At 43.5% G+C, this 22,327-nt stretch overlaps 1 protein-coding gene across 6 annotated transcripts in view; it reads left to right on the forward strand.

Moving 5' to 3' along the window:
- The window catches only part of DIS3L2 (DIS3 like 3'-5' exoribonuclease 2), a 362,160-nt gene that overhangs the window by 145,774 nt on the left and 194,059 nt on the right, over positions 1-22,327 (forward strand). For all 6 annotated transcript variants that reach the window (XM_021074517.1, XM_021074521.1, XM_021074518.1 and 3 more), the window contains 2 exon segments: positions 5,998-6,098; positions 10,656-10,903. In XM_021074517.1, the coding sequence (XP_020930176.1) occupies positions 5,998-6,098; positions 10,656-10,903 (349 nt within the window).

Here is a 22,327-nt window from a genome sequence, read left to right on the forward strand (position 1 = left end):
AGCAAAGGTGAAATTTTAAGGTAATGGCTGAAATTTACTGCACCAGTTGAGATTCCAAAGCACAGGTTTAAGACCAATGATTGCAAGTAGAGTTAAAAAAAAAAAATTCTAACTTTGATACATCAAGGTGAAACTGCAGAAAACTAACGAGAAAAATCTAGAGAAGAAGACAGGTTATCTTCAGAGGAGCTATAGACTGACCCTTGACTCCTCATCAGATATGATTCTTATATCATGTTACTCTCAAAATTTTCAATGCTTTTCTTCCCTAAAATGTAAAATGCATGCTCTTTTCATGTAAGGCCTTTTGTGGTCTGGTCCCTGCAACATGTTTAAAACATAGAACCTTTGTCCTTCTCGTTGTATTCTTGGTTATGTACTTTTGGTCTTTTCCCTTTTTGGAATGCTCCCACGCCCATGCATTTAGCCAGCTCCTACTCAGCCTCCCCATTTTCAGCTCAGGGGTGCACTGTTAACCTGCTGGCTCCCTTCTCACTACCTTTGGACACCTTACTTGCCAGCAGTCACCTACCCCGTGTACTTAGAATATTTGTTTGCATTTTGTCTCATTTCTAGAACATGAGCTTTCTGAGGACAGAGAGGGGGTCACGTGCAATGCCTGACACTCCACAGACACTTAGGACCTTCACCAAGTTGACGGTAGCATTTCGGGGAGTCCCATGGCCACCTAGGCGCTATCACGATGTAGGTTTTCATGGCTCTTCCCATGATCCTCTGATTCTGGCTTGTGTGGAGAACGGATCACCAGTCTGCACCAGGATCCCTGCATGATGTCATCGCCTGGCTCTTGCCCCTTCGTTACTCCCATTTCCTTGTGAAACTGGAATGGTCTCCCCATTACCCATTGTGTGAACTTATGGCATGGACCAAATGAGGTGATGTCTGTGAACACACTGTGAAAATTCTCTGACATCATACAATTTCAATAGCTTTACTTCAGAGTGAGAAACTTGCTTGGGCTGGCGAACTTGAAGCATAGCAGATGCTTAGAACATGAATGTTCCCTTGCCCCTGTGAAGGCTTGTATTGTCATTCCTACATCTCACTGGGGAGAGTGGCCCATGAAGTGAGTTTTCCTCGTTGATGGATTTTGAGGGATCCGAGGGGAATTGTTTTCATGTGCAGATTGGTGTTACAGTTTTTGTTGAGTTCTTGTCGGAACTTGTAATTTCTATGACCCTTCATTCAGAGATGGAAAAATTGTGTATTTGTCAGAGTTTGTCACTCTCTTGATTGAAAGATTGGAGCACCTTTTTACCCAATCCCTTCCTTTTTTCTTCACATTGCCTTCACTTAGCCTCACAGTCTAATCATCTGGAAACCTTTTGATGCATTCATCAGGTGTTGAGTCATCAGCCTTATTGGTCCATTGTTTATATATGAGAAGGCCAAATCAAAATCATTTTTCTTACCAAATTAAGGTATTGGATTTGCACCTGTTCTGTGTAAGAGGCCATGCCAGCTCTAGCAAACCATGGCATTTTACTTTTTGAATATTTAAAACAGAAGTTTCAGATAGTCTGTAGAAAGTAGGATTTCACTGGATTTTTTCCTCCTAGGGTGTTTCCTGGAGAATATAGTAAGCAGTTGCTTATATTAGTAGTGTGTCTAGTTTTTAGACAATTCTCTTTTTTAAATGAAGACTTTTGGTAGTCACTAGTTTCTAGATTGTTTTTCGAACTAGAAGAGGCCGCAGAATGCATGAGGCCAGCTTTGCCTTTCAGTAGGGCGAAACGGAAGGTTTGGGGACCTATAACCTTTTCCGTTGTTGAAGACTGCCAGTAACTCTGCCCTATTCTAGTAATTCTTTAAGGAGTTTTATTGTTCTGTCAAAGCAGTCTTCCTGATATTTAATCAAAAGCACTTGTAACTTAAGCCCTTTTCTTATTCTGTCATTCATAGTGACGGAGGCACACTTTAGCAGCATTTTTTTTTTTTTCTTCTTCTTCTCAGAAATCTCTCTCAAATCTTGCTTCTGTTCACTCTCACTGCCACTGATTTAATTTAGGTTCTGATTGGGTCTCGCCTAGACTCTAACCCCAGCTTCCTGAGATTTCTGCTACTATTGTCTCTCCACTCCAGAATGCTGCCACATTCATAGCACTGAAATGTTTGTGTCCCTGGCCTTTGTAATGCTTTGTAGGATCGTATCCAAGCTTAGCAGTTTCACTGTCTAGACCTGGGTGTTAAGAAGTATAATCCCTGGGGGGTGGGGGGATGTGCGTAGGCTGTGGGATGGAAATCCTGTGAAATTAGATTGTTATGATCATTATACAACTACAGATGTGATAAATTCATTTGAGTGAAAAAAAGAAAAAGAAAAAAAAGTATATTCTTCTGAGAGTGGCATGAAATCCTAAAATATCAATGGCTCCAAAAAGAGAGTTTATTTCTGTTTCACAGAAAAGAAGAACAGAAGTAGACAAGTCAGGGCTTTTAGGATAGCACCACAGCCCTTAGCTTATTCTATTGCCCTGCTCTGCACGGTAGAAGGCATCCTTGTCCTGTAGCCTCCAGAACCAAGATGGGTGCTTGAGGTCCAGCCATCACATTCACATTCCAGCCAGAAGAAGGAGGAAAGAGGGAAAGGCTGTACCTCTATCCTTTAAATCACTTACAACACTTTAACCTGCATCTTGCTAGACAAACTTAGACATTCAGGCCATAACTTAGTTGCAAAGACTGAGGAATGTAGCCTTCTAACTAACGATAGAAAAAAAAAATCAGAGTTGTGATTATTAGGAAAGAAGAGAATAGATGATTGGGCAGTAGCTAGCGTCTCTGCCGTGGAACCTCTCCCACCTGGCCCCTAGTCTTGTGTTTCTCCTCTTCCCCGTCCCTTCCTGTCCAGCACTTGTGTCCTCAACCCTCAACTGTAGTTAGTAGCGACAGGCTCCTTCACAGCTCTGGGCCATTGTGCAAGTGCTGGCCTCTACCTGGAATGCCCTTCAACTTCATCTCTCTCCGAAACATCTGTGCATCCTTCCAGCCCCAACTCACTTCCTCAGTGCATTTTTCTTCCTTCCTAAATGCTGACAGCACATTACTTCATACTTGAGCACGTATTGAAGAGCTTCATGAATTGAGTAGTTGAAGAGACTTGGGTTTGAATTTCTTCTCTGCAGCTTGGCCTGAAAAGTATAAATATGGAAGTTCTTGGCATATAACTTACCCTGTAAACCATAGTCCAGATGGCTGTTTTCGAATTCCAGACCTTCGTGATGAACTGCTCACTCCACATCATCACTTGGTCTTCCAGGTGGCCTCTCAAATAGAACCACCTCTGAAATCGAACTCCGGATTTCCTCCTCCTCTTCTGGTCTTTACTGTGCCAGTAATGCCTCCGTCAGCCTCGCTGTAGATGTCAGACCATAGGAAGTGATCTTGCGTTTCTTCTGTCTAAAGCCTTGTGTCTCATTGCCACCACCGTTCACCCAAAATATGTCTTCAGTGGATCCTTTTAATTCCACCTCCGTGCCTGCGTGGTAGCACTACCCCCTCGTGTCTGGATAGTTGGAACTGGTCTCCGTGCATCCCCTCAGGTGGCTAGTCTCAGGTCAGGCAGTCCCGTTCTTGAACAAAGTCCTTAGGCAGCTTCCTATTGTTTGTGGGTTTAAGCTCAGTGTTCTTAACTTCTGCATGGCCCCATCTGACTAGGCTCCTGTCTACCTCTCATTTCCATTTCTTGTCAGGCCCATTCTTGCTCACTGTGCTCCAGCCTGTGGTCTTTCCTGTTCCTTGACTGTGCCAAGGACTTCCCACTTCCAGCCCTTCCCAAGTCCCATCCCTACCCCATCCCTGGGGTCTTTGGTCCCCTTCTCACTCCTACCCACACTCTCCTCCTATATGAGCTTAAATGTTACTTGCATACAGGGCCTTTCCTGACTTCCTAATCTTAATTATATGTTCGCTTCCTCCTGGGGAGTATTCTTTCATTCTTAGCATTTATCACAATTTATAATTTTTTATTTATTGAGTATCACTCCAACATTAAACTGTATGTTCCATAAGGCTTGAGACCCTATTTCTTTTATTCACAGTGAATCCTTGATGCCCAGTGCTCAATCAATGCACATGGAATAAATGAATAAGCAGATGATCTTGCGATGAAACAATGTGATAGATTCTCTCATTAAATAGACACCTTTGCTGTTCTGTATGGCAAGACGTAGTTGTTGGAAACCTATTAAGTGATTCACTTTTCCAGCCTGGCATTGTATTTCTTCACATTCATTGAGCCTACCTATGGTGCTCACCTGCAAGGCTAAAACTTCAGTTTAATTCATTAGAATGCATCTTTGTCTCAACAAAGCCTTGTTTCTGCCAGGATATGCTTACGAACACAGAACCTGAAAAGGTCACGTTTGAGTGCGATGGTGTTGGGCTCACGCACCTCCATGGCTTGCCTCTTTTTTTTTTTCATACAACCTGGCATAATCTTTGGAACAGAAGACTTGTTTCTTGTTGGGATGGAATCTGAAGCAATTGTCATTTTAAAATGAAGGCATCAGTGACTGTCAGAGAAAGCTGCATGTCCAGGATTTGGGTTGTCTTGGAAAAGCCCTTCCCTCGTTGTCTTGATTGCCAGCTCTTTAGACCAAAAAACTCAGATTTCAGATACTAATCTTTACCAGATCACCTTGTTCTGCACACACTGGCAAGATAAGTTATGAAGCAGGTCAACAACCTGTGTGTATTTTTTTCTCCCTAAGAGTATATAAAAGGTGGTGTTCTGGAAGCATCTGATGAGTTTGGAAGCCTGAACTTGGTCTGAAATCAAAGATGACCTTGGGTGATGTCCCTCTTCTGCTGAGTGACAGGGTCCATGACAATGGGAAGGAAAGTGTTCATTTGTTTTTTCTTTTTAGACAACAGTCAGAACTGTGCTCTCCGTGGGCACAGCGGCAGGTAGACCTTAGCGAGGGTGGAAAACCACCCAGTTGATGGTTCTTAAGCCCCAGTGGGTCAGATCATGTCAGTGTTTCCAGGGTACGCCCAGAAGAAAGCTGGCTTTTAGCTGAGCCTTTGCTAAGAGGCAGCCAGTCCTGAAAAAGGACTGATTTATTTATTTTGGCCTTGGTCATGTCTAAATGATGATAAGTACAAGTCTCTCTTAGCTAGCTGGAGTGGGTCCCACATGAATTGCTTGTGAACCCTAGCATCCAGAAACTCCAGTGTAGTTGGATAAGAATATTTTTGGGGGGAAATCTAATGCAACACATGAAAATACGAAATATTAAATGTTCAGAAGTGTGTAATTTGCTGCTTTTTTTCATGAGTGGTTTTAATACTTCTGGTCCAGAGCCTAACTCCCTCTCTACTGGGGAGATGTGGTTTCAGTTTCTTGGGTGAATGTGCATTTTATAAGTTTTTTAAGAAAGGAAATTAAACATTAAAAGACTTTAAGTACTTCACTCTTTATATAATGTCACTGAGAAAAGCCAGGAAAATCGGGGTTGGCTGTTTTATTTGTTTATTTAATAAATATAATCTATTTTCCACCATTTTGTTTGTTATGGCTGGTACCAAGGTACTTTTAAAAGTTAACATTTATTTTGATTTTGTTTTATTTCAGCAGATGTGCATAATAAGTTAACCTATCTCTATTCTTCGTTGTGGGCTGGGGTAGTGTATCACACTTAGTTTTTTTTGGCATTTGGACACGTAAGCGATTTAGTGTAATTCAGCCTAATTTGCTGCTCTCCACTTGTATGATGCCTAACATATGAATAACATTAACTAGATAAAATGTGGCCTGCTGAGTGTGAGCATTAATACAAGTGACGTAACTAACCTTAGCTAAGTCGCCTAACCTAACCACTGTGGGCCTGGGTTTCCTTTTCTGTAAAATGAGTAATTTGGGGTAAATGGTATCCAAGAATTCTTGCAGCTCTGTATTTAAAAATCCCATGAGTCTGTGTGTCTGATAGCTGTGTGTCCAACTGACTCCTCTTCTTTTCTCTCTTTTTAAATTAGGAGAAGAGGGAGCCGGTGCACCAGTTACAAAAGACGAGAACACCCTCATGTCCCAGGACGCAAGAGCCTCCCCAGAGAAGTCGCTGCAGAGATCAGCAAAGGTCATTGTCTGTTTTCTCCACTTGACCTGCGAGCTGCCTGTCGCAGGTCTCGAATTCGTTTCAGTTAGGACCATCGTTGGTCAGTTGATCAGGAGAGTCAGTGGAAGCAGGGAATCATGAAGAGTGAATCTTTTTTATAACTTTAAACATACATACATATATGCACTCACCTGTCTTTGGAAGAAGGGCCAACGCCTTTTCTCTGTGTGTGTGTGTGTGTGTGTGTGTGTGTGTTTATTGAGGTTCTGCATTACCTGTTTCTGCTTTAGCGGCACTTGTCACGTGACATTTATGATTTCCAGCTTGGGTCGTGTAAAGTGGAGTGAGAATTTACGTACTGCTGAAGCAGTATGAATGCAGACTCCTCCTTGATTTTTACAGTTTTTGCTCCAGTTTTTTTTTATTATTTTTATTTTTTATTGTTGTCATGCCCATATCTAATTCAAAAGTTCATTTTTAATAAGTCTTTTTTTAGCTTTTTCAAGGTGTTTTAGTTATCATAGTGACGAAAAAGATTGTTTTTGTATCCTATTTTTTGCTTTGTGTAATTCAGTTTTACCTTTTAATTATATATGCATTGGACATATGCAGATATGGGATCAAACACAGCTGGCCCTTGCCGTGCAAACAGCTCCTCGTGGAAGGACTGGTGCAAGAACGAAGGAGGCAGTGCGTGAGAGCACAAGACTTCCTCCGCCAGAGGCATCTGTTGGCACTCGTGACCTGGGGATGCGGCGTCGCCACCCAGTCTAACAGATTGATTAGCAGAGTGTCTCCTGCATGTCGACATGAGGAATTTCTAAATTATATTACATTTATGTTACCCCCCCAATTGCCCATTCAGTTATCTAGATCTTGATTTTAATAGGAATCATGGATATGAACCACATAGGCAGCATGCTAGGTGTGGAAGATTCTACTAAACAGAAAGGCTGTAGCCTGGATCTGGCTCACAGTCTGATGTTTTGTTTGACCTGTGCAATATTTAAAAAAATTTCGACTCAGTCATGTACATTCAAAAAAAAAATGAGGTGTGTTCACATTAAAAAAAAATCAAGCTTCTGGCTTCTCTTGACAAAACAAAACTTCCGGCGGCACAGGGCCATACTCTTAAGTGACTTTTGTCAGCGCTTTGGTTAGGCAGCCCTCTGTAGATGGAACGTGTGTTCTGCAATTTGCTACTGCCCCCCAATGGTGCTCTTCCTCTTGACATTCTTGTTTTTTGTTTTGGGGTTCGGGTTTTTTTTTTGGTAGTTTCTTAATGAATTCATTGGAAAATTGCAAGTCTAAACAACGCTTGTGTGCAAAACTTGCACTGTTAGTAAAGTCATTCTGTGACAGCTAACATATGAAGCACAAGTAATGTCAAGCTGCTTTGTGTACTTCTTGTTCTGTCAAATGTTAAAACACAAAGCAAGGCCTTCTGGGTCAGACAAGAGGGCATGGAGTCGTTTATCCCTGCTCCTTCCTCCCTGCTAAGTACGGCCACAAATTCTGGACCAGAGTAAGAGACAAGCAAAGGGGAATTCTGAACGATGAAGAGAAGAAGGCAGACTAGGTGGGGACCGTAGGACTAGAAGAACAGTGGAGGAGCGGGGCGCTTTAAACCCTCCACTGACAGCAGGGGCCCAGGCCTGGGCTCTCTGGATCCCATGCCAGCCCTGGAAGGCGCTCCAGCAGACTTGCCCCTCTCTCAGGTCCGACAGGAGGCCCTTCAGCAACGCCAGGCAGTCCCGCAGCACCTGGCAGAGGAACGGACAGGGATCCCTGCTGGTGATAAGTGGCCAGGAGAAGGACTCTCCTTCCCCCACACCAGAGACCTCTCTTCCTCCCGGAGAGACACCAGGTGCCTCTGACAGGGGGGATCCTGCCAAAGAAGTGGCCCAGCCCCCGGAGCCTCTTTGTCCCTGTGGGCCTCAGACTCCCCTCCCCACTCAGAGGTAGCAGGCAGCTAGGGGAACACCAGGACAGGGGTTCTGCCCCAGCAAGCAGCCCGGCATGGGAAGCCCCTTTGTCCTCGCCGGCACGAGACTCCCTTCCCCCATCCAGAGACACCTGGCAGCCACGTGCACCAGCAGAAGAGACCCTACCACACCCAGGATGTGGCCCAGAAAACCTCGATATCCTCATAGGCCTGAGATGCCCCTCTCCCACCCAGAGATGCCGGGCAGCTGGGTAGCACCAGGAGAGGCTGCCACCATCACAGAAACCCTAGGCAGGAAGTCTGTCTCTGTGCGAATGTGAGCTGGGATTTGTCCTCACCTGCTGTAGAGAGACCTCCCAGGGGGCCAGGCTGAGGAGGTTCTTTCCACCCCCTGAGCAGTACCAGCAGAAGCCAGTGGGAGCCCCAATGGTACCCTGTCAGTCAGACATCGAAATAGCACCACAAAGGCTCTGAAAATTAAGTTGTCATTGGAACTACAGCTCACAGAAGTAGTCTAGTACCTGCATGCTAAACCGAGACAGTGACTGCTTTATAAAAGGAAAGATTTAAGTAAGACCTTGAATCTACTTACGTTATAGCCAAAAAGTCCAAGATTCAACAGAAAAATCACCCTTATTCCAAGAACTGGGAAAAACACCCGTTGAGTGAGGAAAGACTACTAACTGATGCCAACACCAAGATGCTGCAGTTCTCTGACAGTAATTTTAAAACAGCCGTCAGAGGACGTTCCCGAGTGGCGCGGCACATTAAAAGTCCAGTGTTGCTGCAGCTGTGGCACAGGCCGCAACTGCAGTGTGGGTTTGATCCCTGGCCTGAGAACTTCTACATGCTGTGGTTGTGGCCAAAAAGAAAAGAAAAAAAGCCATCATAAACATGCTTTATTAAGCAATTAAAAATTCTCTTGAAACAAATGAGAAAATTGAAGGTCTCAGCAAAGAAATGGATGAAATATATATATAAAGATATATATTTATGTAAATGTAAATACATATATAAAGAAATATATCTATACATTAAAAAGAATCAAATGGAAATTAAAGAGCTGAAAAATGCAATAACAGAAATAAAATACTTGCTGGATGGGTTCAGACATAAAGTAGAGGTGACTCAGAGCAGATTTAGTGAACTTGAGGCTCAGATCAATAGAACTGACCCAGTCTGAACAGAGAGAAAATACTTGGAGAAAAATGAACACAGCCTCAGAAAGCTGTGGGTCACTAAAAAAGATTCAGCATTGGGATCATTGGAGTCTCAAAAGGAGACGGAAAATGGGGCTTAAAGAACAGATTGTACCAACTGGGAACCAGAAGAAGAAAAATCTTAAGTGGTTTTGAGGTCCTAGCAACAATTGTATAACATTAATGTATAATGGTGTCCATCTGTTTTGATTGTAATTTTCCTTTCTGGTCGACTCAATAACTTGCATTTAAGGTTAGAAAGAGCCATGGCCGAATTATCCCAGAGGTGAGGGTTTTTAGGGTAGACACCGTGGGAGGACAAGAGCGGTGAGGCATTTGATGACGTAGGCAGCGGGACTCGAAGTGATGGAACATGGTGTCTCTGGGAGGCAGGCTAAGAGGTGGCTAAAGTGTCATAGAGAACAGGCAAGGGTCGAGGCTCTAGTGGGCTTGATGTGGGGTGGGGTGGGGGGGGCATAGGAGGGTAAGAGCACCGAGGGATGGGTCAGCCCAAGGGGATGTGTCTCTTGGTAGAAGCAGCACATACTTGTCATGTGGTCATCTGAGTGTTGGCCTAGTGAAATGAAAGATTAGGTTCAATCTTGGAAAGGGAGTTCCCTAGTGGCTCAGTGGGTCGAGGATCTCACAGTGTTGTCACACCATGGCTTGGGTTGCTGCTGTGACGCAGGTTTGATCCCTGGTCAGAACTTCTGCATGCCATGGGTGTGGGGAAAAAAAAAAAAATCTTGGCTAGAAGGAAAGTTTAAAGGTTTTAGCCCTTGAAGGCATAATAAAGAACAGTTTTTTATGTTTAAAACTTTTTTTTTTTTTTTTTTTTTTTTTTTTGCTGCACCTGTGGCATATGGAAGCTCCTGGGCCAGGGATCAAATCCAAGCCACAGCTACAACCTACACTACTGCTGCAGCAATGCCAGATCCATAACCCACTGTGCTGGGCCAGGGATTGAATCTGGGCCTCAGCAGCGACCCAAGCCGCTGCACAGTGCCGGATCCTTAACCCACTTTGCCACAGGGGGAATGCCTGTGTCTACTAACATTTTTTTTTTAAATAAACAACCGCTGTATTGTTCATGTGAGATACTGGTGTGGTACATGTGAGAACTAGTACCTGAGCCATACTTTCCTGCTGGAGTCTTACATATCTCCTTGAGACATAGGTCTTGGTTCTGAAAGCTCATTCATCTAATTCGTCCGTGTATTGCATACATTTCCTTGGGTGTGTGGGCTCACTGGCTTCAAATGTTGCAGTTTAAATGTAGATGACTTAGTTACAGAACATCACCGAGAGGGACTTCATTGGACTTGGGAAACCTGCTAGACCCAGGTGGTGACCACAGACCGTCCTACTGACTTCTCCCAACTGGTCTCCTGTCCTACAGATAAACAACCTTGACTGTATCTTCGGTATTTTCAGGTGGTTTACATCTTGGAGAAAAAACATTCCCGTGCAGCAACTGGCTTCCTCAAACTCTTGGCTGATAAGAACAGTGAGCTGTTCAGGAAATATGCCCTGTTTTCTCCCTCGGACCACCGAGTGCCTAGAATTTATGTGCCTCTCAAGGACTGTCCCCAGGATTTTGTGACCCGGCCGAAAGATTATGCCAACACACTGTTCATCTGCCGCATCGTGGACTGGAAGGAAGACAGCAATTTTGCCCTGGGGTAGGTGATCTCTGGCAGGAAAAACCACAGATCCCAGACAGAGCTTGGTTTAGGTAAACTTTAGGTAAACTTTTAAAATGTATTTTAATTGTTATTTCTTCATTGAAACATGTCTACTTGGCATAATTTGATCCTGGTGTTTCTGAAATGGCCCTTTGCTCCCACCTCAGCTGGTCACCTCTGCGTTCCTTGAATTTGCCAAGCGATCACCTTTTTTGTTTGTTTTCGTTTTTTTGGCATAAAACATAAGAACATTCTGAGCTTCTGTTTATTTCCTGTTATATAATGAATCCTGTTTGTACTTGTGGACTTGCAAAGGATTCATGGCATCAAATAATCAGAGCCCTCTTTTTAGACACTAATGTTAAAATATTGAAATTCTAGGCATATTCAGGGGACCTCAATCTCCCATGCTTTAAAATATATGAATGTAAAGGTATGTTTGAATGCTTTTTTGATCTTTCTGACATTTCAATTATGGCATTAAAGATTAAGTCACCCTACCATAAGCAAGGAAAGAGTTCTGTGTTTTTAGGGAAACATTCAGATTATGTGGCCACAAAGCATCATGGCTGGCCCCTTCATTGTAATCTGAGGAAACTGCTGGACCCAGCTGTTTGATCAAATGCTCTGCCCCTTTCCTTCTCACAGTTGGTATTCATTTGGAAAGAAAAGCAATATTAAGCCTTAGCTGTAATCTGTAGCCCTTTATTATGGATGGTGTCTGGTTTGGGCTTCCCAGGCATGCGGGCTAGGAAAGTTTGCTGTGGCACTCACTTTGCGTCTCATTTGGGGACTTGCTTTTTGGTCCTCTAACTTGTGCAGGATGGACCCTCCTGGGAAGGTCCTGTGGCTGCAGGGTGGGGATGTCCTCATGTTTCTTCCACACTTTGCCTCTTCCGGCTAGCGGAGGTAAACCAGCTCAAACCTGCGTGTCAGACCTAATGCCGTTTAAGAAACCCTGCCCCGGGCCGCCGTCTCCGCGCCGTGAAGATCGCTGTGCATCTCAGGGCCACTCCGGAACGGTTGTACTTTCTGTTTTGCTCTCAAGTGCTGTGGTTGCAATGTCATCGTTTTTAAGCCTAACTCATTATCCAAAAGTGACGTCAACCCCTTGAGCCCTAAATAGCCCTTCTGAGAGGCTTGCCAGTTTCTCACCATCCGCTCAAAGGGCTCTCGATAATGCCTGTGCCACCTGGCCCCTGGCGATTGTGCCCGCCACACTCTGCTTGGCCGTGGAAAGGGAACACTTTCACATCAAGGCAGGAAATCCAGCCTTATCTTTTATCTGCCTTGCTGTCATATCCCATTGTGTAGACTGATTGGGCTCCTTCCTCACTTTGCAAGTTGTAAGGGTGTAGCAGGAAATCTTGACTGTGTGAGTTTCTCTGGTCGCTCAAACGGCCCTTCAGCTTCCTTGTTTTACAGCCCGGCCATTACTTCATCAAGAACTCTTTTCTTGTGGATAAAGAACAACAGTAATCCAGAAAGGAGTTAGGCCTTTGAAGCAGCAAGGACGTTTGTTGACGCTAAAGAAAGAATATTAAAATATACTATAATCATATTAATGGTGTTCTTTTCACAATACAAAAATCCGAGGAGTCTCATAGTTGGATGGAAAGCTGCTTTTGCTCTACCTTCTTACCGTAAAGACATTAAACATTGTCTTTTATGGAAATAAGCCTTTTGAAACCTTTGTAGAAATGAGAAAATTTATCTTAAGAAATAAAATGTGGCAGGTTTGCATGATGAAGTTCTCAGCCGACGTCTGTCTCCTGAGGGGCGCGGGCTGCAGCTGTTGCCTGTTGGTGGTCTCCGGGCCGTTTGGTTCTGGCTGTCAGTTACTGATCTTTAGGAGCTGAGGTCACTGTTTCCCCATCAGAACATGCTGTGCCGTGACTGCCTGGGCTTCCTCTCGCATCTTTGCCAGGTTTGGACCAGGAGCACGAAGGAGGTCCTTGCTATGGGTATGAATGTGTGTGGTTTGCTTCCATAGAAACTGCCTAAAAGCCAAGTTTAGCCAAAATGCCTGCCTTCTGAATTTCTCCTCTGTCCCTACACTCTATCCTTGGTTTTTGTTTGTTTGTTTGTTTTTTGTTGGTCTTTCTGTCTTTTAGGGCCATACCCTCGGCATATGGAAGTTCCCAGGATAGGGGTCCAATTGGAGCCACAGCTGCCGGCCTACACCACAGCCACAGCAATGCGGGATCTGAGCCGCATCTGCGACCCACACCACAGCTCATGGCAACGCCAGATCCTTAACCCACTGAGTGATGCCAGGGATCGAACCCGAGTCCTCATGGATGCTAGTTGGGTTCGTTAACCACTGAGCCATGACGGGAGCTCCCCTACACTCTACCCTTTGAAGCATTGATCTTCTGCCTATATAATGGCTATGAATTAATCAAGTCTGAAGTCCTTTACTTCCTCTGTAACATCAGTTCATGAGGCGGGTGTTGACCACATGTTTGGTCACTGCTATATTACATGAGAAATAAAAAGGTAAACAAGCTGTAGTTTCTTTGTTTAAAGACCTTATAGCTGGATGCAGAGGGACTTTACATAAATGTCATAGGATTCATTTGATTCTCAGAAATGGAAATCTACTTGACTTAATTTAAATGAAAGTGGTGCTTACTATAAGAAAGTGGTGTTCTTCTGAAACCCAGGGCAGGAAGTGTAGGCAGGTGTCTTGAGGAACTCAGAACTGGCGAGGTGGCAAAGGAATTCACAGCTTCTCTCTCAACCACCCTGAGCTGTCCAGCCACCGAAGGTATCTTTTCTCTGCCCCTTTCTGCCCTTGAGCTGTACTACTCTGCTTTTCTCTACACAGTAGCCATCTACTTGCTCAGTAGCATTCATGGCCCCTACATGGCACTGCCAGTCCTCCACAGGTCACACACTGAAGTCTAGATCACAGTGCAGAATTTCTAGGGGAGGAAGTCTTTACTGGTCTGTTGAGACAGTTATTTTCCCCGGTCAATAGTTTTAACCAGAGGTGGGGGGTGCCAAGGTCCCACGATCCATGGCCCAGTTACCAGACACCTCTCTGGCAAGGAGTGTGGAGAAAGCACATGGATTGAATGGCCTATCTCTTTGAGTCTAACAATAATATGAAGCAGAGTGTTGTAAATTCTTCCACAGGGATAAAATTATTTTTCTGGAAGTTTAGAGGAGGCTGATGAATGGGGAAGTCCAGGATTGCCTCTTTGCTAAAAAATTGCCCTGAGAGTCCAGGGCGGGTGGGAGGGGCCATGACCAGAAACAAGCAGTAGGCTCTCGGCCTAAGATGAGATGGGAGAACCTGGAATAAAGAAGCTGCAGTGAAGGAAGCAAAGAAATAAGAAGCTTCAGGGGAGATGAGGAAGGTAGTTTTCTCAGACGTGATGACTGATTGGAAATGGGGCATGAAGGAGAAGGACAGAACCTTGAAGTCTCAGGCTTCTGACTCGGGTGATGGCGTAGGTAACAGTGGCGTTTAATCATGACTCACCAAGAGCATCTCCTGCTGTTCCCTTCACTTATACCCCATGGCTCGCCTTTTCATCACTGTGTTCACAGATCCGAAGCTGTACACACTGCACTTCCCTTCCCAGCAGTGTCTTTCTCTTCTCCCCAGTGTTGATTTAGTGAAATACTCAACTCTGAAACTTAGCAGTTATCCACTTGAAAAGGGTTCCCTGGCTCTGAGTCCTCCATCACGGATGCTCCCATAGTTTCTTTTGATACCATTCCTGTAGCTCTCATCTGCTTGTGTTATAATTACTTCCGTAAATTATTTACTTTGCCACGCGCTCTTTCGGAACAAGGATACTCAGTGAGTGAGTGCTGGCTGTCCGATGGGTAGATGAACATGATTTGATGACCCCGAGGTCTTCAGCCATGTTGACTAGCGAGATGTTATACCGTAAATCAAGCTGGAGAACACAGGAGGACCTTAGAACAGAACGTGACCAGAACCAAGTTTTTATGGTTCAAAATCAACACTTGATAACAACATGTAGTCCACATGTAAGCTCCGGTGAAGAGCCCCGGATTTAGAACCTTTTAGCAAACTGGTTCGGTCGACTGTGCACATCAGCAGAGCAGATGATTTCAGTAGCTTTGGAAGGGGCTCAAGGAGGCCGTCAGTCTCAGTGCCCCTCTAAAGTGGAAGTGTTGCTTCTCTGGCACTTTGGAACCTCCAATTAAGAGGAGGCTAAGGACTATTATAGTACTCTAGATCTCTGCTTGTTAAGAGTTATTTTTCATCTTGTTCTTGGAATTGTCAGAAGAGATTTCACTTGAGCCGTATTCACCTCTGGGCGTCACATTTTCATGACTCAGTCCTGTATTGCTATCAAAAACCTAAAGGTTAGCTGGTCTTAGTGAACCCTTACTGGCTTTTGGGAAACACGGCATTTTGTTACGTATCACAACATAATTAGTACTTTTTATATTTAGTACTGGACTCTTTTTCCAAGATAAGCCCCATTGGCTTCCTTGCTGGAATGATTTATAATCATTCCCTGGAATGATTTATAATTATATAATCAGACTTACATTATTAAAGAGTTTCCCAACTCTCTCTCTTTTTTCTTTTTGCTTTTTAGGGCTGTGCCTGCGGCATATAGAGGTTCCTGGGCTAGGGGTCGAATCAGAGCTACAGTTGCCGGCCTACACCACAGCCACAGCAAGTTGGGATCTGAGCCTCATCTGCAACTTACACCACAGCTCAGGGCAACGCTGGATCTTTAACCCATTGAGCAAGGCCAGGGGTTGAACCCTCAACCTCATGTTTCCTAGTTGGATTCATTTCCCCTGCGCCACGATGGGAACTCCTCCCAACTCTCTTAAATCGTCTTTCCCTTTAGACACTCTTACAGTGGAATTCGTGCCTCTCTTTTCTCAGACCTTTGTGAAATCTGCAATCCTAAGGTCTAGAGTTTACAGTCCCAGCCTTTCCTTCCAGGATGTCATGAGCATGGAAATATCAGGGTCACTTTCTCCTAGATTGGTCATGATTTCTCTTTCTGGAATATTTAAGGTTAAATCTTGAAGAAAACGGAAGAGTTTTACAGCAGCTACTGTGAGGAACGCGATAGTGTTTCCTTGGCAACGCCGAAGACTGACGGAAGCCCTATGACCTGAATTGACCCAGAGCAAACCGACATATTTATATTACTTTCTCTAGCAGACTTTGGTAGCTTTAAGGGATGAGAAGGAGGAAAATGAATAGGTCGGCACATGGGTAGCAGGAATGAGAAATTTTGGCTTGAATGTGGGATTGTCTAAGTTTAATGGGAGACTCTAAAAATGAGAGATAGAGAATGGTCTCAGTACTGCTCATTTTTCTTTTTCTTTTTCTTTTTTTCTTTTTTTCTTTTTATTTTTTTGCTCTTTTCATGTCCACACCCGAAGCAGGTAGAAGTTCCCAGGCTAGGGGTCAAATCATAGCTGTAGCTGCTGGCCTGCACCACAGCCACAGGAATGCAGCATCCGAGCCATATCTGCGACCTACACCACAGCTCACAGCAACACAGGATCCTTAACCCATTGAGTGAGGCCAGGGATTGAATCTGCGTCCTCATGGATCCTAGTCGGGTTTGTACCCAGCTGAGCCACAGCAGGAGCTCCAGGACTGCTCATTTTAATGAGAGTGAAGGGCAGCAGCTTCCACTGGAGAGGGCGACTGAAAGGAGATGAAGGGGAGACCTGACTGGCCATGTACGGAGGGGCGGAAGCAGCTGGCGGGGAAGGGCGTCTGTTCTGGTATCTTCTTCAGCTGCCCCTTTACACCCGTGCGGTTTCTGTTACCAGACAATCAGGAATATTTATGGACTGACGGAAGCAAATACTTTGACTCTCAGGTGTGGTGGTTCTCAGATTGCTTATGGGGTAGGTAGAATTGGGGAGGTGGTCATTCTATGACATTAAATTGGATTTGGGAAAGTGAACCAGTAATCAGGGTGATAGAAAAAACAAACAGGGTAAATTAGTTTGTTTCATTGCCTGCAGGATTAGCAAATTGAAAAATAGCTCTATCCAGTCCTTCCCCCTGTGCAAAACAGTTATTTCACCTTTTCACGAGAATGTTCTTTATCTGAAGATTCTTGTGAGAAGAGGCTATGTTGCACAATCCTGAAACCGTGCCTTAGCAAACTTGGGCTTTGTAAGTCCTTTTCAGGGGGTATGGCCCTCACTTGGCTGGTGGACAAAAAGCAAACCAGGCTGAGGAGGGGGCTCTTTTTTGGTGACTGTTGGGCTCCACCTGGTGGCCTATGAAGATCAGCTTTGGAAAAGTCGACACCTTCGCCATGGAGGGCGTCCTGGCCAAAAGGGAGCAAACGTGAAACGAACGGAGGAGGATGGTCCTGGTGCGGGCTTCGCCTACGAGACTGTCTCGTCCTCGCACCATGTGCCGTCGTTAGCACTTCTTCTTCCCTGGTGGTTAACTTCATCCACAATCTTCTTGAAAATATTATTGTAAAATATTAGAGAATGTTAGCTACCATCAGGCTTCTCTTTTACTCCTTAAATGCTTTTAGTTTCTTTGCTTCCTTCATGTTAACATCAAGCTCTTCTCTCTCAGTCTTTTTTTTTTTTTTTTTTGGCCACGCCCAAGGCACGCAGAAGTTCCAGGATCGGGAATCAAACCCAAGCCAGAGCAGTGGCAATGCTGAATCCTTAACTGCGAGGCCACCAGGAACGCGTTCATTCTCAAGCTTTAAGGTCTTCCCTAAGATCATTCAGTGTTTTGAGCCTTGCTTCTTTCCCACATTCTGTCATCATTGAGGTGCCCACACTTTTCTGAAGTTCCCAGTGCGGTATTTTCTGCCTTTTGCTGTCGTAATACTGAGCCAGAAGACAGGAAATAATGTGTTCTGTCCTCCTGGCTCTAGAAAACAATACCTAAAATATCCAGCTCCAGTATTTGCCACCCTTTGTTTTCACTGTGCATTGTTGCTGATATTCTGGGCCCGAGGTACAGCTACGTTTGCTCTCCATTTGCAGATTCTCAGGGAAAATGCTGCCATTGTATCTGTTTGCATGAGGTTTCCAAGGTGGGCCAACATGCACGAGAGCACTTATGTGAGAGCGATAATGACAGTGAGAATCACTGCACGAATGTACGACCACCTTCCTGTATATGGCCTCGTTTTAAGGCTAAAATTTTATAAGGGTATGTGGTAGAGAAAGGAGGGTGGATGAGTTGGAACACTAACGTTCATTGTCATGTGTTCCTGTTATCTTTAAGGCAATTGGAAGGACTTTCTTGTCTTCATTTCATGTATCTGTAGCTGGTCCCTTCCCTCAATAAGCGTTTTGCTAGGATGTTACTCAGAACAGTGACCCTAATGCTTATTTACATAGAATGTTTACACACACACGCACAGCTCCCTCCTAACAACTGTACGAAGTTGGGGGTGTTTCAGCTCTGTTCTGATTAATTTTAATTCATGGATGGTGAATGGGAACAGTATTTGTGGAGGAAATCTGCTAAATGAGAAAAATTGAGGTAGTGATCATTCTAAATTATTCGGTATGAAGAAAGCTTTATATCTCAAAATTATTTATTGCAGTATCAAAATTTAAAAATCTGGAGTTCCTGTCATGGCGCAGCTGAAACGAATCTGACTAGGAACCATGAGGTTGCAGGTTCGATTTCTGGCCTCTGTCAGTGGGTTAGGGATCTGGTGTTGCCATGAGCTTATGGTGTAGGTCACAGACGTGGCTCGGATCTGGCGTTGCTGTTACTATGGTGTAGGCCAGCAGCTGTAGCTCTGATTAGATCCCTAGCCTGGGAACCTCCATATGCCTTGGGTGTTGCCCTAAAAACCAAAAAAAAAAAAAAATTAAACATCTTATTTTTTCTAATACACACATTCTTTTTACTATTAAAGTTATTTAAAATATATATTATAGAACGTGAAAAATTTCCAGAATTTTTTCCCCTGAAATAGTCACTATTAAGGGTTTGGTATATATTTGTCTAAAATATTGTTTTAAAGATATTTATTAATATTAATTATAAAATGTGTTTCACAGGTAAAAGGGTATATGTAACATGTAATTTTTGAATTGTGATATTTAAACCAACTCACGAACTCACTACCCAGGTTAGGAAGCCTGTCACAATGCTGTTGGTGCTCCCTGTATGTTCCTCTTTATCCTAACCCCTAATTTTCCCCCAAGAGATAGCCATTGTTTCAAACATGTGCTTTTTCTTTCTAGTTTACCAGTATTTATATCCCTAAAAGTATTAGTTCTGCTTATTTTGGAACCTTACAAAAAATGTGGAGTTCCCTGGTGGCCTGGCGGCTAAAGGATCCAGTGTCGTCCCTGCTGTGGCTCAGGTTGCTGCCGTGGCGTGGCTTTGATGCCTGGCCTGGGAACTTCCACATTGCTGTGGGCGTGGCCAAAACCCCACAAATACCATGCTCTACATACTCTTCTGCGGTTTGCTTTTTTTTCATTTAGCATTATGTATCCAAGATATATTCATGTATTTCATTCATTTTAATTCATAATATTTCCATTTCCAGAAAAATGCTATAATTTGATGTCGAGCAGTGGACATTTGGGTTGAACCGAGGTTTTGGTATTATAAACAACGTTCCTGCGAATATTCCAGTACTTACTAACTGACCTTTCTTTAGGCTCTACTTAAGAGTAAAATTGTTGCATCTGTGCATGTTTAACTTTACAGCTTTACAGCCAAATCATGTTCCAAAGGAGCTGCACCCATTTGTTTAGTCCTACCAGCAGTTTTAAACTCCACTGCTTCAGTTTCTTATCAGTGCTTGACATTGTTAGACTCTTCAATGTTTGCTAAGCAAGTGGGTATCAAATGGTATCTCATTGTGATTTTAATTTATATCTTCCTAATTACTGATGAGATTGAGCATCTTTTCATATATTTATGGTCATTATGTTTCCTCTCCTAGAAAATATCTTTATGTCTTTGCTCATTTTTATGGGTTACTTTTTTGTTCAGATAATTTAGATTTATAGAAATGCAAAAATGGTACAGAGTGTTCCTGTATACCCGCCACCCAGCTTCTCCTTATGTGAACATCTTATGTTAGCCTAGAATATTTATCAAAACTAAGCAATTATCCTTGGTAAAGTACTATTACATAAAGTATAGATCTTATCAAATTTTCCACAAATTTCTTTTCAAGAACCTGGTCCAGGATCCTACATTTTAGTTGTCATGTCATTGTAGTTTTTCCAATTCGTGCCAGTTTCTCAGCCTTATCTTTCATGACCTCTGTTTTTTTGTTGAGGAGTACTGGTCAGTGATTTTGCAGAAATTTGTTCAGCTTGGGTTTGTCTCATATTCCTCACGATTAGATTGAGATGAGGCCGTGTGGGGATGGACACCGCCGAGTGATGCGGCTCATGTCGGGACACATGCTGTCAGTGTGCACGCCGGTGATGTGAACCCCGGTCACGTGGCCAAGGCAGCATCTGCCAGGAGTCCTCACTGACTGTTTTCCTTCGTAAATATTAGGCTGTCTTTGGGGGGATGTCGTTTGAGGCTGTGCAGTTCTATTTCTGTTTAAACCTTCACCCACTCATTTTTGCATTCTTTTTTAATTGGGCATTTACTTTTTTGGAGTTTAAGAAATGGTCTAGAATATAATCTTTCAGCAGGTAATAATATGGAAAATATCTTTTCCTTAGTTTATGAGTTGCATTTTCATGTTCTTAATATTCACTTCTGAACAAGCACTTTTTTTTGGTTTTTGTTTTGTCTTTTTGCCTTTTCTAGGGCTGCTTCCCATGGCATATGGGGGTTCCCAGGCTAGGGGTCTAATCGGAGCTGTAGCTGCCGGCCTACGCCAGAGCCACAGCAATGCGGGATCCGAGCCGCATCTGCGACCTACACCACAGCTCACGGCAATGCCAGATCCTTAACCCACTGAGCCAGGCCAGGGATCGAACCCGCAACCTCATGCATGGTTCCTAGTCGGATTCATTAACCACTGTGCCACAACCAACAGGAACTCCAGAACAAGCACTTTTAAGTTGCATTTTCTAACTTTTTAGTGCTAGTGTATAAAATTATGATTAATTTTTGCATATTAATCCCATATCCAGCCACCTTGCTAAATCCTCTTAATTTTAATGCTTTGGATATAGTTTCCTTTGGCTTTTTTAGGTAATAATCCTAAAATTATTACTGAAATTAGATAATAATGATAATCCATATCATTGGTAAACAGATTCGTTTCTTCCTTTTAAATCCCTAAAGCTTTTATTTCTTTTTCAAATCTTTCTGCACTGGAAACTCACAGTTGGGAAAGAGATATTTTCCTCCATTAAGTAAGGACAGTTCAATTTGGAGTGATAGAAATAGCAGGCATTTTTTTCCTGTTCCTGATTTTTTGGATATATTAATAATTTTGCTAATGTGGCAGCTGGTTGTTGAAGGACTCAAGAGTTTACCTAAATCCATGTCTTTGGGTTATGACTTGTTCGTTTTTACTGCCTTCAGTTTTTTTAGTTTCCCTTTGGAGTTTCAAGGAGGAACAGAGTGCCTTTTTTTTCCAGGCTAAAAAGCATTAACTTGTTTATTCATTTATTCATGCAACCATCATGTGTTGGACACTTAAGATAAACATGTCTCAGTGTAAGATACGGAAACAAAGAAATGTTTCTCTCCTTTAGGATGATTCTCCTCATCTATTAATAAATAAGAGATATACCTCAAGTGCTGTGACACAGCCTGAAAGGGACATGTGCCAGAGGGGAGAGAGACCCAAAGCAGAGTGACAGTATGACGGAGAGCTGCTTGGGGGAAAGGGATGGCTTCTCCGCCTTGTTGCTCTATTCCATGGTGGCGAAATGAGCTTATTTTATGCTTTGCGGGCCCAAGTCAACATGAAAGTCCTAAAGGGAGTGCCTTTAGGATAGAAATACATTGCTTAAGGAAGGCGCCATTGATAGTATTTCTGTGCCCTGGAACCAACCATACCATGTCAGTGTGTATTGAATATATGATGTGAACGGTCCTGAGATTTGATTTCGGGTAGTAAGAGCTTGGTGTTTTCTGTTTCAGAGTCAAGGGAAGAAAAGGGAATTTTGCTTCTCATGGAATATACTTTAAAATGGTTTATATCAGTTAAGATGCTTTTAGCACCCCATGATAGAAAACCCTGACCCAAAGTGACTTTAAGTAATAGGGGAATATATTATCTCACATGAGTGGAAGTGCAGAGGTTGTGCAGGCTCCAGGCTTGATGGTGTTATCAGGTTGCCCTTTGCTGTCTTCATTGATCCAGTAGTGGATTCTCTGTGGCCGTGGCGATGGCGCCTGTGTGGTCAAGCCTCATGCTTTCCTGAGCACATCCAACCAGGAAGGTGGGAGTTCTGTCCCGCCGTGACATCGGTTACAGTGTCAGGTGGAACTGTGCTCTGATTTTGTTAGAATAATGG

Source organism: Sus scrofa, chromosome 15, assembly GCF_000003025.6.
Source record: "Sus scrofa isolate TJ Tabasco breed Duroc chromosome 15, Sscrofa11.1, whole genome shotgun sequence".
Lineage (NCBI taxonomy): Eukaryota > Metazoa > Chordata > Mammalia > Artiodactyla > Suidae > Sus > Sus scrofa.